The sequence below is a fragment of the Erpetoichthys calabaricus genome, chromosome 3 (assembly GCF_900747795.2).
Source record: "Erpetoichthys calabaricus chromosome 3, fErpCal1.3, whole genome shotgun sequence".
Taxonomy (NCBI): Eukaryota; Metazoa; Chordata; class Cladistia; order Polypteriformes; family Polypteridae; genus Erpetoichthys; species Erpetoichthys calabaricus.
The window spans coordinates 273,632,309-273,651,731 of record NC_041396.2 but is presented as its reverse complement, the minus strand read 5'-3'; the positions used below and the strand labels follow the sequence as shown (position 1 = coordinate 273,651,731).

General features: G+C 38.9%; 1 protein-coding gene across 1 annotated transcript; it reads left to right on the top strand.

The window, feature by feature from the left end:
* The first annotated feature begins 2,931 nt into the window (after positions 1-2,931).
* LOC114647609 (alpha-N-acetylneuraminide alpha-2,8-sialyltransferase-like) lies at positions 2,932-14,643 on the top strand. The gene is given in 4 exon segments (XM_051925318.1): positions 2,932-3,038; positions 11,803-11,886; positions 14,119-14,315; positions 14,318-14,643. Coding segments are annotated over 4 exon segments (606 nt in total). The 5' UTR covers positions 2,932-2,973; the 3' UTR covers positions 14,578-14,643.
* Positions 14,644-19,423: the final 4,780 nt, after the last annotated feature.

Sequence of the window (19,423 nt, the reverse complement as noted above, 5' to 3'; positions counted from 1 at the left end):
TTCGACTCTGGCCTGCTTTAAGAAAAAGTGCGAGAGGCATGTTTCCTAGGTATGGGCAGGAGCGATCTCTTCCACCAGTCCTTAGGTGAACTCTAATGTTCAGTGCAGAAACAAGAAATTTATACTTTTCTTGCAATCTTTGTTTCAAAATTAAAAATTAAAGCATTTTCCTAACATGGGATCCATTCTTTGCTAATACAGGGAAACTCTTACTAGCAGGATAGCAGCCCCTGATCATATACTGACCATCTTACTTACTCTGCATCAACATTAAAAAGTGGGAAACAATGGGGTTATGATTGGCTAGCATTACAAACCATCACTGGGGCAAATGAAGGCTGCTTGCTGAACTTGCACTACCAATGATTAGCTCATTCTGGAACACAAGGGGAACTTTGCTAAGGGGCACCGGTGGTCAAGAGAGTTTGTGGCTCGCCAATGCTTGGGAGAGAGGCTGGTTGGTGCGAGGAGGTCAGCTGACCATGCACTGCCTTGCCAGCACAATGCAGACTGTCTGATTGTCTTGCTATCAACTCGGGGCAGCAATCACGGCAATCACACCTCCAAGCCTTCCCATTGTATAAAAGAAGAGTGAGAAGACACAGAGATGTAGGGAAAAAAAGATAGAAAAATCAATGGAGAATCACAGGGTTAAAAGGATGTGAGTGACAGAAACAGAGAGTAAGACCCACTGCATGTTGTAAAGAAGTACGTGTACAAGAATGGAGTTCCACAGAGCAGTGTATTTGACCAGAGCTTAGAAGGGGGCTGAGGGGGTCGCCTCCTGTTGAGTGCCCAGGTAGCAGGATGAACCATCATGCTCAGGAGTGTGCTCTCGCCCAGGAGGAACCATTGAGTTGCGTAGCAGTGGGGAGGACAGCTCACTTTCACCAGGATGATCCATTCAGCAGTGGTGGGTGTGGAGCAGAGCAGAGTTCGGCAGCTCCCTATAGAATGCCATGTATTGGCAGCCAGAACCCGGCCCAAGACAAAAGGTTGAGGAGATATCAGTTATAAAGGGGCACAAGGGCTCTGAACTAAGGACAGTTTCTTGCCTGTGTTTTTACTTCGTTTTCATGGGTCTTCTATTTAACCTCCACTTATGAACACTTTCGTTTCTTATTATTATTATTTATTAATTTTGCACAGTGTTTTGTTGATTTGCTTTTATTTTAAAATAAGGACACTTTGCACCTACCCCTTGCAATGTGTTCGTGTGTGTCTCATCTGCCTGGTCCATCCCAGTTACGTTATCGATGGTGTTGGGTTCTACAGGCTCCCAAAACAGAAGTGGGAATGTGGAGCTGACCCACACCGGTTACAGCCCCTTGTTACAGACCTGACTTTGGACCTGTGTGGTATTAAATGGGTTTTACCAAGCCCGTGCTGCCCATGGAATGCCCAAAGGGTGCCACTGTGTGCATGTTTGCTAGTACATACCATGCTGAATTCGGTGTAAACTCACTCTTTAGGCTATCTCTATCTATCTATCTATCTATCTAATCTATCTATCTATCTATCTACTCTATCTATCTATCTATCTATCTATCTATCTATCTATCTATCTATCTATCTATCAATCTATCTATCTATCTATCTATCTATCTATCTATCTATCTATCTATTAAAATAACAACAAAGAATGTAACACGGAAAAAAATGACCATGTTATGAGTGCACATCTTTTATTAAACCATATATCTGTATGTGATTCAGTATGCATGCCAGTATTGCCTATAAAAATATATTACGGAGTACATATGGCATAAGGAAATAGCAATACTTACTCAATCAAGATGATTTCATGGTATACAGAATGTTCTGTCACTATATCAGACAGTTGACACAAATGGCACAGAGCATCATTTGTTAGAAATCTAGGCAGAATAATCACTATTAAAGAAACAGAAGTACAGAGACAAACTAGAACAATATCAGACTGAAGCTGGTCAGAAAATATGGCAAACTGGGGTCCACCTGTGTAAAATGTCAAAACGCCATCCTTAACTTACAGTCTACTTAAGCAAAGAAATTATAAGGATGCCTGCAGGTACGCAACATCTGGCATCACCATCACAATGGTGTAAAGGTCAGAGTTGCACACTATGTTTTTTATCCAAGATTATGGATTTCTTAAAAAGATGTGTTAGCTTCCCAGTAAAAAGATTACTGTGGTTTCACTTTTTGGTTTGGTGTTTTGGCTTTGGTTATTTGATACATTTGACCTTTCTGGTATTCAGTCTTGCCCATTATTAAGACTTTATTTCATCTTCTGGTCCTAATACAAATCCAACATTGCCTTGTTGATCACTCTAGGCCTTACACATACAGTAAGAGAAGAAAAAGATTTTGTCATGTGAATCAATAAAGAATGTTCAGTCAATTTTACAGGCAATTTTGGAGAACAATTTGAAAAGACACCAACAGCAGCTCAAACAAGAGTATACAATGCTAAAAATAATGAGTCTTCAGACTTTCTCTAAATGCCTTATGGGTATCGCTTCAGCATATAATCAAACTACTTTGAGAAATACAGTATGTTCACAAAATATTAAAGCAGCATCATTATATTCTTAATCCGGATGTGGGCCTACTTTGTTGTGTCAGTCCTGGATGAGTTGGACTGCCAGCTGAATTGTGTCTATTTGTAAAAGAATCAAAGCTCCTCAGCGCGTTGTTTTTCTCCAGGATTCATTTTATGCTGGACCATTTTCTTTCCTGTTCTGTGTTGTAACTAAGTGTCTGACTTTATATTTTCAACATATGTGGTTTAAACTTATTTAAATGATAGATATTTTATTTAACAGCCTATTCACAGCACTGATCCCTGTATTTATCTGAACTCTATTTTACATATAATATAATGTTCTTAGCTGAAGCATGTAGAGTGTCAAAGAGTTTTTCATTTGAGGAACGTTTCTTTTCAGGAGCCTTTATGGAACCAAACGTTGGGCCACTGTGCTGTTGTTGGGAATGGAGGCATTTTTAAATAATAGCAGATGTGGACAGCAGATTGACAAAGTGGACTTTGTTATCAGGTATTGAGTGAATGTGAATATGAAAGTTGAGCTTAAAAAGATATGTTTGCTATTTTTCAAGCCAAATATTTTTTTCCAATCATGGTATACATTAATTTGCGACTGAAAACTGTGTTCTTAAGTGGAGCACTTTTAAATGAACTTAACCAAAAAAAAAAAAACTTGGCTGTTCTTACAGTTTAAATTGGGTCAATGGTGCAAATTTGAAACAAAAGCCTTTAAATGTACTGAATCCATCCATTTTTAAACCAGGTATGTACTGAATATTGATCTGTATCTTGAGATCACAAGAATATTGTAAAACAGCAATATATTTTTGAGGTTATGCCATTTTAAAAATTGTGCCTAAACCTCATTGCCTTTCCCTCGATGGTAACCTTTCACCCACCATGCGATGACTGACTGAAGTGGTTTAAAGAGCTTAGGACACCGGCTGGTGCCCAATATGCCAAATTTGGACACATTTGCCCATACAGGATGATTTCTTTAAAAAACATTTTTATATATGTGCATACAAATATACATGATAAAATTTACATAATAAAAATGAACCAAATAAGAATTACTGTTTGGCAATTATTTTAACTAAAATTAATTAATTATTTAGTTATTATTAGTTTTCCTAGACCAGCAGTGGGCTGCTGAGATTGCAGAGATTCAATTTCCATACTCATTAAGTTCAACTCTTCTACAGGTGAGTTCAGCAGTTAATATATGTGTGTTTTAAGCTAGCAGTATCACAGATCAATGTTAGTGCAGGTTTACTTTTTATACAGTGAAGTCTTTTGCTGGCTAAATATTAAGCCCACAGCCCGTCAGGGTTATTTTAATGGTCTTGTTAAGCTAAGCTATTAAAAAGAATATTCCTAAATTGTGTATTTTTATTGTTTATTTTTATTATCTTCTGTTACATAAAACAATATATGCGTTTGGGCTTCCTGTATGTTTGAGCCAGTGTGCTTATGAGTGCCACCTTATGCCTGGTTGATAGATATAATCTCTGTTTGGCTTTGTGCTTCTTGAGCCCTGATGTTATGGTAATATAGTACATTAATTTATGTATTTTATTGTTATTTTAAGCAATTATATGTCTTAATTTTAAAGTATTTTTCTTTATGTTTATTATTGTATTTTGTCCCTCTAAATGCTCTTTATGTCCTGTGTATTCTCTGGGTGGTACCCCATAAAAGAGGTGGGGCCATTTTGAAATCATCATGCCTGAGCCCTTCCTCTGGCTATTTAGAGTTAAAGACAAAGGAGAGTTCTGACACAGTGCTTTGGAGTTTACTGCACATACTGTGTTTCTTGTTGGACATTCTGGATTTTAAAAATTATTTATTCTCTGTTAATCGTTTTTTTTTTTCTTATGGATTGTATGTTGAGACTTGTTTGTGGTGGATTGTCTTATTTTTGTGCAGCGTAATGTTTTTGCTTTTCTAAAAATATGTATTTTTTATCAAGATTCCTTGTTTAGTTGGTCTCTTAAAACAAATGTTTTTATATATATTTTGTTTTTACAAAAATATCCCACTAAAAAGGAGAAAAACTGAAACACATCTGGTTCAAGAGTAACAAAACAAAGTTCCTTCTATTTAGATATATATTAAAAAGTTAAAAAGGAAATCAAACCAGAAATAATAAAAAGTTTTTGAAAATGATATCAAATGTGGAAGTCAGTAAATGCAAATTTGAACATGCATCTCAAAATGAAAAATCAGCAATGACACGGCTTCTCTTTAAATGCCCGTTGTGGCTAAGACCCTAGATGTACATTTAAGTAGCCCTGTGTCCCTGGGCTCTAGATGCAAGAGACAAGACAGTTGACAATAATAAAGCAAGTTAATATATGCAATGTGAACATGATACAATTATTCAACAACACAATATCAAATAATAAATCACAGAAAAAACAAACCCAATAACAGAAATAATAACCAAATATACCAAAAATCGATATATACAAAGTAAAATTTGAAAAACAGGAAAAGGTTTAAATTAATAGAAACAATGCTTGAGCCAAGAAGAATCACTGTCTAAATCACAACAGGGTCATAGTGATGAATCAAAGTTGAAATCCCTATTTATTAAATATTGCTTAAATTTCCCTTATTTAAATTCATTAGCTCAAACATTGGAGGGTGGTAAAGCTTCATTTCAGGATGTCAAAATTATGGTCATTCTGAATGTGTTATGTTTATCTGATCATGAGGAATGGGTTCATATCCCCCATACTAATCCTTGTAATGTCTGCCATTTTCTGTACCTTCATTATTAGATAGACCTAGGGTGCTTCGACCCTTGCTCACTTCGCTCGCCAATCCCATTCCCCCCCTAACAACGCTATGTGCCCATTATGAAGAGGGGGGCTGAAACGCGGCCGCTCCTCACAAAAAACCCTTCTTAAATGGTGATACAATGGGAAACAAATCCATTTTTTTTTTACCTCCTCTTTGGCTCGATTAGCTGCTGGGTTGCTGCTGCTGCCGATGCCGTGTGATCTGCATTTCGTGCGGCGCTTCAAACATTTAAAAGCCTGTACAGCACCTGTCCTTTTGTCTCACTTCCTTGTCTCTCTTGTCCCCCAGACATCCTCAAACACTATGCGATCTCTTTTTGCTGTTCCATTATTTCATTGAGTAATATTTTCAGGTTCTTTGCGCTTTACTCTTAATTTTTTCAGACTTTCAAATTCTCCTACTTCCATTATCTTTAACCTGCTCTGATGTGTATCATGGGATTACTTCAAAAGGTTGTAAGTATGATGTGACTTGTCCATCTCGTGGGAAGCAAAAGTGTCTCTCTGTCTCTCTTCCGTAGATCATGTCTCACCGCAGGAACATGTGTCGTATCGTCCATAAGATATTTTTTTATAATAGATAGATAGATAGATAGATAGATAGATAGATAGATAGATTAGAATAGATAGATAAGATAGATAGATAGATAGAATAGATATTTGTTAGATTTGTTCGCCAGGTGGAAATATGATTTCTTACATAAGCTCTTTAAATTCAATAAAAAAAATTAAAAGCTAACATATATATATATCTATTATACAGTACACGGTGGAGGGCTTGGGAAAGGGCCTGACCTGGCAGATAAGCCACTGTTAAAGTAGCTTTAATGCCTGTCAATTTGCATTGCAACTTAATGTATTGAGACAGAGAAGAAATGTTTGATATCAGAATGGGCCTATAAAATGTGATAGTGAAAATGTGATTAGTGGAAGGTGGGAGGCTTCCTGCCACAATCACCGTGATCTAACCCAACTTAACATAACAATTATAATACATGGTAGCAAAGTATAGGTCAGCTGCCAAGGAAAGAGACTAAGAAGAACAAGGGCATATCATGCTTGTGATGATGGAAGGACAGTTCAAAGTATGTCATTCCTTTTGATGGATTATCTTATTGAGCAAAATTAAATGAAACTAATTGAGTTTCCCTATGCTGAAGTTACAGCACCGGCACAAACAGACGTCAAGCTCCAGCGAGTCAGCACTCTGACCACCTTTAACCCATGTAGAGGCTATAATACCAATGACTCCTGTGCAGATGAGAATGAATAGTGATAAAACCATAAGTATTATCTGTAATAAGCAGAAATAGAGATTGTAAAATGAATGTATGGGTGAGCCATAAGGAAATGGGAATTGGTATTTTTGAAGCATTTGGTTTAAGTTTGGAGGGGTGTATAGTTAAAATTTCATAAGCAGTACATTTAGTTTTGTCAGAAAGCACCCTGATATTTTGAGTAACTAGGAAAGACAACTCAGGGGACATGGCATGAACCTTTGTCTCAAGAGCCAAACCTACAAGGCAGTAGGTGCCAGTATTATCTGTACAGGTTCTAGCATTTGGCTAAAGAGCCTAACCCACAAGGCAGCAGGTGCTGCTACGTTTGCAGTCTCCAAGCTATCTGAAGCCAGACAAGAGGGTCACATCTCAGCATGAGAAGGTTAGCAGGCAGGAGATGCCTGCTCAAAATAACAAAGAGCACAAATGATGCCTAGAACAAAGAGAAGAGTGACTCATTATTTTCAAAATAGCAAAACAGAAGAAAAGAAAGTGTTAAGATATTTCTGGTGTCCATTTCTTGAAAGATGATAGAGGAAGCATCCTCATTTGTGGAAAGGAAAGTAGTGTCACAAATGGCAGGAATGTTTTGATGAACTGCTGAATCAAGAGATGACTGCAATAATGATTTAAAGCATCAGCCTGTTGAAGGACCTGTGGAGTTAATAAGCAGATGGAACATTGTTGAAGCTCTGAAACGGATGAAGAACAGAAAAGCTGCTGGCCCAACTGGTCTTGATGCAGAGATGCTAAAGGGCGGTTAGCAACTTTGTAACCAATACTTTGACAGAAGTCTTCAATATCATCGTTTCAATGAGTGAAATGCCTCAAAATTGGTCTCTTAGTGAAACTGTCCATATTTTTAAAGGCAAACGATAACCTATGAAAATGTAGCTGGTACGGAGGAATTAAACTTTCAGAACAAGATAAAATTGCAACAAAAATTGAGAATCGTGTAATCTTTGTTGCCAGACAACTCCAAGGAAAACACAGAGAGAAAGGTAAAGGTAAAACTTTGGTGGCCATTTGTCAACCCTTGAGAAGGTTTTTGATTGGGTATCTTGTGAGGTGGTCTTGTGGACATTAAGAAACTCTGGCATGTATGATGACCATGTATGTTGGTGATAAAACGAGAGTCAGACCAATGCAGGCTATAACAACTATTAATGACAAGGTAGGAGTTCATGCAAGGGTCCACCTTGAGTCTGCTTTTCATTATTATTGTGTTAGAAGCCCGGTCAAAACAAGTCAGAGAAGGGTTTATCATGGGCAGTCCTCAGGATCCTGTTTGGCAACACCCTCCGGAAATGAGCATCTATCTGCCGCAGTCAGGTGTTACTCGGGCATCCCTTGGCTTGATTCAGCCACTCGGGTCCTCAACAATAAGGATCCTGCAAGCCAGATCACCCTCTGATGCTCCCTCACAACGAGGGGCAATTGTGCCTCATTCTCGGGACACAAAGTCAAACCCAGCAGTACTCAAGGATTCTCCAAAGATGACACAGTACTGAAGGAGCCCCAATCTTCGTCTCAGGTACTGGATAGCATCCATGTCTCGCAACCATATAGCAAGACCAGGAAGCACCAGGGACTCTAAAGACTTGGATCTTCATCCTTTTGCATAGATATTGGGAGCGCCACACACCCCGTTCCAGCGACATCATGACCCCCCATGCTCTCCCAATCCATCTACTGACTTCATAGGAGGAGTCACCAGATACATGAATGTCACTCCTGAGGTAAGTAAACCTCACGACGAGGTTGACACTCTCTCTGCAGGCAGACACACTGCTGATGTCTTACCCGAGAGGTTATTAAAGGCCTGGATCTTGGTTTTTATCCAGGACACTCACAAGCCCAGACACTCCAGAATCATCGCTCAGTCTCTCCAAAAGCCCTGATCAAAGCTTGCCATTGACTCTGTGAAGATCACAGCATATTCAGTGAAGTGAAGATCAGTGAATCTTCTTTCCCAACAGATGTCCCACAGCCTCTGGACCCCACGCCCCAGTCCTTGCAAGCATTGAACAGAATAGTAACAAGATCACACCCCTGAAAAACCCCCAGAATCAGAGGGAAAAATACAGAGGTTCTGCCTCCACTCTACACAGCACTCACAGTACCAGTATACAGGCTGGGCCATGACATGTAGCAACCTTGAGTGGATTATGCAATGTTTCACAATGTCCCACAGGGAAGCTCGATCAACTGAGTCGAATGCTTTATGAAAATCGACAAAGGCTACAAAGAAACTCTGTCGATATTTATATTTGCATTGGATAAGAACCCTTAGTACCAGGATGCGGTCGATGGTAGAGTTCTTAGGCATAAAACCAGACTGTTCCAGTTTGCTGGTAGGTGAGCAACTGATCACAGATCCTATTGAGAAAGACCCAAGCAAGGACCTTACCCGGCACGGAAACCAATGTTATCCCCCTGTATTTGTCGCAATCCAGGTGATCACCCTTCCCTTTCCAGATAGGAATGACAAGTTCTGTTTTCCAGTCAGTTGAGATGACACCCGCTTCCCAAATGGAAGCAAAGATTACTTACAATGCCAGAAGGACACCCTTACCATGAGCCTCGAGAAGTTCACCCCGATACTACAGATTCCTGCAAGCCTTCCCTGCACTCAGTTAGTTCACCACCTGTGCAATTTCAGTGGGATTGGGTGGTTCACAGCTAATTGCAGAATCAGCCTCAAGAACCTCAAGAGATGTCCAATGTCCTAGCCAGAGGATCAACTTTAAACAGCTGCTCAAAGTAACCAGCGCAGTGGGTCACAACTGCAGCGTCATCCGTAAGGACCATTCCATCACCCACCCTGACTGAGGAACATATTCAGATGTATCTAATGCTTTGATTCTTCTGTAAGCAGGTTGTTGGTCACTAGACAATAGATGGTGTGCCACTTCCTCTAGCAAATGCCTCCTTATTAGCCATCAGAACCCTCATAGCTGTCCTTCTCAGTTCCTGGTACAGACCAGAGTTTCCATCAAGCCGTGTGCTGCAACATCTCTTGATATTATCCAGGGTGTCCTCAAGATGAAATACCTTTTTCTGGGAATACTGGCCACACCAACACAACCCTTAACAATCTTCATTGTTTTTTCATGGAAGGTCACTCACATCACATAATAATCAGTAGTAGTACCCAATTCTGCAAGTTCCACACACAAACTGTGTGTAAACTCATTAAAAAACAGATCTTGGAGTCTGGCTGAGTCAAGTCTCATTCTCCTAGTAGGTGATAGCCTACTGGACCTATGTAGGATCTTCAGGGGAGCAACATCAAGTCTGTCACAAACTGAGCACTTCTGTAGACCCTGCATGTCTGTACGAGCCTCCAGTGTCTGCCCATGAGGATGTGATCAATCTCCCTTTACCGCATGACTAATAATGGAGTACTAAGTTCAGCGATGCGGCTAAGGACAATGGAACCAGGATCCACAGATCTGCAACCTCTGACCTTTTGCAAAGTCAAGGAACATGGATCCACTTTCACTATGTTGCTGTGGAGCATTGACTCCTTCCAATAATATCTAATGTCACTCCTTTCAATTAGCATATTATGAGACTAAAGGCACTCTCTGGGTACCATGTCTGTTGTCTCAGTGTATGCTCTGACCATGGTGAGTGATGTGTCAGTGAGGAAAACATTCCACTCGCAACTTTGCTTGGTTGTTGATGGGTACCCATGAGGTGACACTCCTCTGGTCATGGGTGACTTCAATGCAACCTCTGGAACTCACAGGGCTGGCTAGTTGGATTGATCAAGGATGATCAGGGGAAACAGGATGCACCCGAGCTCAATTTTGAGCTTCATGGGCAAAGGCTGTGAATACTTATGTAATGTGATTTCTCAGTTTTTTTATTTTTAATAAATTTGCATAAAATCTCAAAAACATTTTTCACGTGTCATTATGGGGTGTTGTGTGTAGAATTCTGAGGAAAAAAATGAATTTAATCCATTTTGGAATAAGGCTGCAACATAACAAAATGTGGAAAAAGTGATGCACTGTGAATACTTTCTGGATGCACTGTAGCTGTGAAGACCCTCAGTTGGTTTACCTGCATTTGTACTTGCAGTGTTGTTTGCTCTAATGGACTTGTCTTGTGCAGCTTAACCTTTAAAGTAGTCTGTTTGAACATTAAAATCTTCATGTGGCTTATTTTTTATGTTCTCCAAGGAGTTTCAAGCAGAGCAACTGATTAACATTTGATTGAGAAAATTGGGCCCCCTGTGGAATTTCAGAAGCTTGTTCAATTAGTAATAGATGTGAGAGTGAGTTGCTTCTGGATTCTCTAGCAGTGGAGGTCCGTGGACCAGTGGAAATTCATAGCCAGCTTTCCATGGACTGGCAGTAGTCAATTACAGTTAATATAATTGCCTCGCCTGCCTTTTCATGGTCTGGCACAGAAATGTCTACAGACCGGAGATGCTCCAATGGAAACACTCAAGCATTGGGAGGAGTGAAACGCTGGTGGATTGATTCTCTTCTGTTTATGCTCAAGCCGCTGGGACAACTTTATGAAACAGAAACAATGCGCTGATGGAAAGGTTTCTGCATGTGCCAAGATAGACATGCAGATGTCAGATTGCCTGATTGTTTACATGTCCTCACAAGCAGACAATGACAGCGAGTAACTTTCTATCCGCACATGCAGTCTGCTGGTGTTTGATTAACTTGTACTGACGATCTGTTTGTTGTCAGTAGTGGCTCTGACAGGTGATAAAGTGGAAAAATTTGCAAAATATAAATGTTGATGTAGTCTCTGTTAAGGTGAAATTGAAACAGTAAACTAATTTGTATTTTAAATTGCACAGAATGTTTCTTTTAAGATAGATCTGTTTGCAGATTTGCAAATGCTTTTCAATGGGAGATTTAGAAATTTTAAAACTTTGTACAGGACAATCTGTTCCAGATATCTTGACGAAAATGGAACTAACCCAACAAATTTCCTTTAACAAATGTGCCACATTTCAACAAACTACTAGTCCACTGGTGGATGAATTATTTCATGCGGACAGATGGATGGACTGACATGGACCTATCACACATAGGGTGCTTTGTGCATTATATACTAATGCACTTAGAAAGAGGTTACACAAGTATAGTTTTTTGTTATGTTTTCTTTTCACTTACTGTATTTTGAAGAGCTTCTTTTGTTATTGATCTCTTTTTAGGCTTAACTTGCCTCCACTAAACAACGAAAATGATGTGGGCAAGAAGACAAGTCTAGTGACAGCGAATCCCACCATCTTGAGAAGGTCAGCTTCAGGGCTCCTATGCGTAAATCATTTCTGTTTATAATTACCTGGAAATTCTGAAATAATATTAAATTAGTTCATCATAAAAGTATAACAGAAATCAATTGCAGTATATCGGCCGCTTTCACTTTAGAGTAGTCCTAACTTGTTGGACATTTGTTAGATTTCATGAGCTGTGCTATGTGGTGAAAGTTGGCACCAGAGCTGAAGCAAGAAGCTTATCATGAGAATCACAAAAGTATGTCTCACTTTTCCTTGTTTAATCGTGATCCATAGAATGCTGAACTTCTGTGTTTTTCCTTGTGTTTCCCAGACTCATTTGTATTTCCTTTTCTTGACCTTTGCAAACCCTTTTTGTCAGATTACAGAGCCATTTGGAGTTAGATCATATCTTGAAATCAATGGATGCAAAGCAAAAACGAGTAGTAGAATAGTGCCATTATATTCATTCATAGCAGGCCAATTTGGTGTTGCAAAATTACACAGCCTTTGCTTATTGGGGATATGGGAGAAAACCCACAGACATACAGAGGGAACATGCTAATTCCACACACTGAACAAGCTTTACCTCATACCCAGATGTTTCTTTGAGAGATGCTTATGGAAAAGGTGCAACTAACATTAGTGACACTTGAACAAAGTGCCCTCTGTATTTGTGTCAAACTTTTAATAAGGCTCAATTCACTAGATTTCTAAATAAATCCCCAAAGTTGAGAGCATACAGGCAGGAATAGTGGTGTTCCTGATATTATTGGGTTTCTGTTATTCTTAGAGCAATACTCTTTCACCTTGGCTTCAAACATCCATCCATCCCACCCATCCATCCATTTTCCAAACCTACACCCCAGCAATCATCTGGCAAACAGCTTCTGGACGAGTGGCAGTCTATCGCAAGGTGAACACACACACCCACACACACATCAAATCAATGAACAATTGGCTTTAATTTTTAAATCTCATAATTAAGAAGAGATTTTATGCACCAAGGAAAGCGATTTAACATTTTTAGTTAACTTATTCAAAGAATGTGGTTACCATTAACATTTAAATAATCACAGATTTTTATGTGCATGCTTGCAAGATTGTGCACATTTTCGTCGGTTAGTATTTATTAATTCAAATGGAAGATTTTTAATGTTTTGTACAATTCCTGCCTTATAATTGCAGAAACTGAGTTTAATGTTCATTTGTTGAAGATCAAAGACTGTTCTATTTGGCCTGTAAGGGGCATCTCCTACCACAAACACAATGACCATGACACCCAGCCTAAGGCTAAAAAAAGACCTTTAATTTTAAAGAAATACCTCACAAGAAGGTTTACTTTCTCCTCCACTCCACCTAGATGACCTTTTTGATTTTCCCCTCTCTTGAATCTGACTGAACTGGATGAAATGGAGTGCCTTCTTTTATGTTGGACCTGGGAGTATCTCTGGTTCACCTAGGAAGCACTTCCGGGTGAGGGCAAACCTCAATAAAACAGGGAAATCCAGGCAGCGCCCTGTGGTGGTACCCAAGGAAACACATCGCTGGTAAATGGAGGGTCTTAACATTGCAAATAAAAGTCTTTTTAAAAGCGGACACGCCTTGACTTTCTTGCAGCAAAATCGTTTATAACATCATCCATCATATGCTATATTCCTAGACATGTCTCTGTTATTATCTCTTTGCAGAGATCTGTTTTCACTTTGACAGCCACTTTAGTGGTTTCTGCTGCATACTGACAATTTCAGGAGCCTGGGTTGAAACTCAAACTTGGTATCTCATTGTGGCAGTTTACTTGTTCTCCCTATGCCTACGTTTTTTTTTTCTCCTGCAATCCCCTTTTATTATATTATATTTATTATATAAATATGCAGTTTAGGTTAATTGATGACTTGAAATTGTCCCTGGAGTTAGTGAGAGTGGGTATGCCCCTTGTGATAGACTGCCACAATATCCCAACAAAGGCTGGTTCCTGTTCTTTGGCCTATTTTCTTGGATTGGCTTCAGCTCCCACCCACCTTGCATTAATTTAAAGAGGTTTAATGAATAAATTGATCACATTAATAATATTTGAGTGCTGTGTACACCTGGTCCTGGTTGAAAGTACAATATAATGTTGAAATAATTTTTCAAGTCCTGCATAGCAGAAATGTGACTTAACTTTGTCCTAGTCTGAGTACAGCATCATACATAAATTGGGACAATTGTATGAATCTATGTAAATGTCTGCTGCTTTTTTCTTCCTGTCAGATTCAGCTTCCTAAGCTACACTCGGAAATCTTTTGCTAAGATGATGGAGGTGTATGGCCAGGCTGTGGTGCTCATGCCAGCGTTCAGTTATGTCTCATGTACAGAGCCTTCTTTCAGAGCCTACTTCACCCTGAAGGACTTTAATTTGCAAAATGTCACTTTCTTTCATCCTGAATATCTACTGCGACTGAATAATTACTGAAAAGTAAAGGATTGCTTGCCCAGCGGCTCTCATCTGGAATGATGTTGGTCAGCATAGCCCTAGAGCTTTGCTCCAAAGTCACCCTTTATGGTTTCTGGCCCTTCTCTTCAAGCCTGAATGGAAAGCCCATTCTTCACCATTACTACGATAACGTAGGACCGAAGCAAGGAGTGCACAAGATGTCAGAGGAATTCCTATTATACATGCAGATGCATAGCAAAGGACTTCTTCAACTCAAAATTGGAATGTGTTCATAATGATGGTTTAGAACTCAATATTATTTATTGTTTTTTATTCATTATAATACAGTATGATTAAAGGTCTTGAATTATGCCTAGAAGAAATCTGATATCAGATGTGAGTCAACATTTGCACTTTCTTTCTTATGCCTGAGCACTGTGGTGGATATTAAAGCCTCTGTCCAGTCAGGTGATCATCTTTTAATGTCAATCTTCTTTACTAAAGTCTGTTTTTTTAATTTATGATTTTTTTTTAAAGGTAATTGTTATAATTGATATTTAATCAACTAAACACAATCTATATGTGTTGTTAATTTATTATTAAATTCATTAATACATAAGAAACATAAGACATTTAGCAGACGAGAGGAGTCCATTCAGTGTAGCAAGCTTGTTTGGTTAGCTAATGGCCCAGCTGTCCCAATATCTCATCCAGATACTTTATAAAAGTTGTCTGTGTTTTCTTGGGAATTCTGCTCTGGATTTTTATGATCCTCTGTGAGAAGATATGCTTCTTGTCCAACATTTCGAACACACTTCCTCATAACTTCAAAGAGTGTCCTCAAGTAAGTGACTTACTGTTTTACTGACAGAATTCTGCCTGATCAATTTTATTGACTTTTTTTATCAGGTCCTCACACAATCTTCTTTGTTCAAGACAAAGAAAGTTTTAATTTCCTAATCCTGTCAAAACCTTTTAGTCCCGAGAAGAAATTGGTTGATTTTCTAGAGCTACAGTGTCATTTTTGTGCTTTATTGTTTGTCTTGATTTTCAGAAGGCATTGGGTAAGATCAGGTGCCACATGAGATGTGGGGCATCAAACTAAAAGATGTGATAGGTCTGGATGTAATGTGGTAAAACACAGGAAGCCGAGGGTGATGGTGCAAGGAAATTTTATCAGAATTGGCTGATGTTAAAAGAGGTATCCCACAAGTGTCACTGCTGGGGCAACTGTTGTTTTTATTAGATATAAATCATCTGGATAGGAACATAAATAACAAGCTGTTTAAATTTTCAGATGATGCCAAACTAGGTGGATTGTCAAATAAGGTACTTGGATAGCATGTTAGTCAATGCAAAGTATTACACTGAGGAAGTAAAAATGTTAGATTTGAATACACAATGATAGGTCTGGAACTTGAATGTACCTTTGATGAGGAGACACCTGGATGATAAAATGGAATCATCACTATCTACATCAAGACAGTGTTCATAATCCATTAAGAAGTCTAAAAGACTATCATGTTTTACAGCATGATGTGTGGAGTACAAGTCAAAGGAGGTTATGCTTAATCTTTATAACGCATTAGTGAGACCTTACCTGGAGTATTGTGTTAAATTTTAATCTCCAGCCTACAAAAAAAAATTCACATAGCAGTGCTAGAGAAAGTACAGAGAAGAGTGACAAGGCTGATTTCTATTCTGTTCAAACAACTGAACAGAAATATTGGTAAAGATTTTAAATGAATTAGGAGATTGAACTGAAGTCATGGACAAAAAGGAGATTGTAACTGAGAGCACTAGAAATCTAAAATCGACAAAGCAAGGACCTCTAACCAACTCATAGTCAAAAGGTTGTTTCAAGTTTTTTTAATTTTTACCAGAGAAACAATCAAAAAGAGAATTACGCTGCTATTGGAGTAGGGTGGACCTCAGCTATTACTTTAAAATGAGTTCAACAAGAATATAGGATCACCATAGCAAACTTACTCAGTGTTAACTTTGCACAAACATTAGGGCTTTTTCTTCGCACAGAAAAACACAGACACATGGAATAAGTTGCCAAATAGTGTGATAGACAGTAGAACTTTTGGGACCTTAAAAACTCTTATTTTGGAGAAATTAGATGGATAGGATTGGCAAGCTTTGTTGGGCTGAATGTCCAGATCTTGTCAAAAATGTTCTAATGTAGTAGAGAGATAGAAGGTTGAATGATTTGGAGATAGTGAACCAGGAAATGCAACAGATTAGCAAGGGGGAAGTAAGGACAGCTTAGAAGAGGATGAAGAATAGGAAGTTTCTTGGTCCAGATGACATACGTGTGGAAGCATGGAGGTGTTAAGGAGAGATGGCAGTGGAGTTTTTAACCAGATTGTTTAATAGAATCTTGGAAAGTGAGAAGATGCCTGAGGAGTGAAGAAGAAGTGTACTGGTACCAATTTTTAAGAATAAGGGTGATGTGCAGAACTGAAATAACTACTGAAGGATAAAACTGATGAGCCACAGCATGAAGTTATGGAAAAGAGTAGTGGAAGCTTGGTTAAGAAGGGAGGTGATGATTAGTGCGCAGCAGTATGTCTTCATGCTGGGTAAGAGCACCACAGATGCAATGTTTGCTGTTGAAGTATAGGAAGGGCCAGAAGGAGAAGGAGTTGCATTGTATTTTTGTGGATGCATATGACAAGATGCCTTGAGAAGATCTGTGGTATTGTATGAGGAAGTCGGGAGTAGTAGAGAAGTATGTAAGAGTTGTACAGGATAGGTACGAAGAAAGTGAGACAGTGGGGAGGTCTACGATATGAGTGATAGATGCATTTAAGGTTGAGGCAGGATTACAACGTATTGGTTCTCATCCCTTTATTATTTGGTGATGGACAGTTTGACAGACAAGATTAGACAGTAGTCCCCGTGGACTATGATGTTTGTAGATGACATTGTTATCTGTAGTGAGAATAGGGAGGAGGTTGAGGAGACCCTGGAGAGGTGGAGATATGCTCTAGAGAGGAGAGGAATGAAGGTCAATAGGAATAAGATAGAATACATGTGTGTGAATGAGAGGGAGGTCAGAAGAATGATGAGTAGATTTGACAAAGGTGGATGAGTTTAAATACTTAGGTTTCACAGTACAGAGTAATGGGGAGTGTGGAAAGAGGTGAAGAGGAGAGTGCACACAGGGTGGAGTGAGTGGAAAAGAGTGACAGGAGTGGTTTGTGAGTGACGGGTACAATCAAGAGTAAAAGGGATGGTCTGCAAGACAATAGTGATACCATCTATGTTATATAGGTGGCACTATCTATCTATCTATCTATCTATCTATCTATCTAATGAAAAGACAGAAGACAGAGTTGGAGGTGGTAGAGTTAAAAGATATTAAGAATTGCAGTGGGTGTGACGAGGATGGGCAGGATTAGAAACAAGTACATTAGAGGGTCAGCTCAGGCTGGAAAGTTTGGAGACAAAGTTAGAGAGGCGAGTTTGTGTTGGTTTGGACTTGTGCAAAGGAAAGATACTGGGTATATTGGGAGAAGGTTGCTGGTGATGGAGCTGCAAGGCAAAAGGAAAAGTGACCCAAGTAAAGGTTTATGGATGTGGTGAGAGAGGACATTAATGTGGTGGGTGTGACAGAGCAAGATGCAGAGGACAGAAAATATGGAAACAGATGATCTGATATGGTCATCCCTAATGAAAAACAGAAGAAGAAGAACAAGAACCCAGAAACTGCCCACAGTACTCCAGAAACTGATACAGGCTTGACTTTGCCTTGACCGTGATTTCTGCAGCACCCATGACATGCACATATTATTGTCAAGTCTCAAAACTTTTCAATCAGCCCTTGCTGTAAAAACTCATCCATAAAATGTCTCTCTATATGTACTATATTCTAAACGAGTGTTGTGCTGCTATTTTCTCTGAAACTGGTAGTAATTAGTGGTGACTGGCATATATACTAAAGTATATAGGTAGGGCAGAGTATTCTTTACAAGGCTAACCAGCCCAGTATGGTTTTATTTCTGTTTGATTAATTTCATAAACTGTTATAGAAATTGATCACTAAGGATGTAATTACAGTATATGTGTAATCAAGCATTGCTATGATATTAGAATTTCACAACACCAAAAAAACTCGACAATACATACAGTACTGTGCAAAAGTTTTAGGCAGGTGTGAAAAAATGCTGTAAACAAAGAATGCTTTCAGAAACATAAATAATGATTGTTTATTGTTATCAATTTACAAAATGCAAAGTGAGCAAACAAAAGAAAAATCGAAATCAAATTAATATTTGGTGTTACTACCTTTTGCCTTCAAACCAGCATCAATTCTTATAGGTACACTTGCACAAAGTCATGGATTTTGTAGGATTATAGTCAGGTGTCTGATCAACCAATTATACCAAGCAGGTGCTAATGATCATCAATGTCACACGTAGGTTGAAACACAGTCATTAACTGAAACAGAAACAGCTGTGTAGGAGGCTTAAAACTGGGTGAGGAACAGCCAAACTCTGCTACCAAGGTGAGGTTGTGGAAGACAGTTTCATGTCATGGCAAGATTGAGCACAGCAACAAGACACAAGGTAGTTATACTGCATCAGCAAGGTCTCTCCCAGACAAAGATTTCAAAGCAGACTGGGGTTTCAAGATGTGCTGTTCAAGCTCTTTTGCAAGAAGCACAAAGAAACGGGCAACGTTGAGGATCGTAGACGCAGTGGTCAGCCAAGGAAACTTAGTGCAGCAGATGAAAGACATATCAAGCTTATTACCCTTCGAAATCGGAAGATGTCCAGCAGTGCCATCAGCTCAGAACTGGCAGAAACCAGTGGGACCCAGGTACACCCATCTACTGTCCGGAGAAGTCTGGCCAGAAGTAATAATAATAATAATAATACATTTTATTTGAAGCGCCTTTCAAAAAACTCAAGGTCACTGTACAATCAGGTTAAAAAATAAACATTCAATAACTAGAAAATTTAAAATCCAAATAAAACATCAGATAAAACAGCAATAACAGTTACAATGAATAAGCAATTTTGAACAGATAAGTTTTAAGATTAGCCTGAAATTGGTGAAGGGTAGTCATATTCCTAAGATAAGCAGGTAATGAGTTCCATAAGGAAGGTGCCGATCTGCTAAATGCGCGAT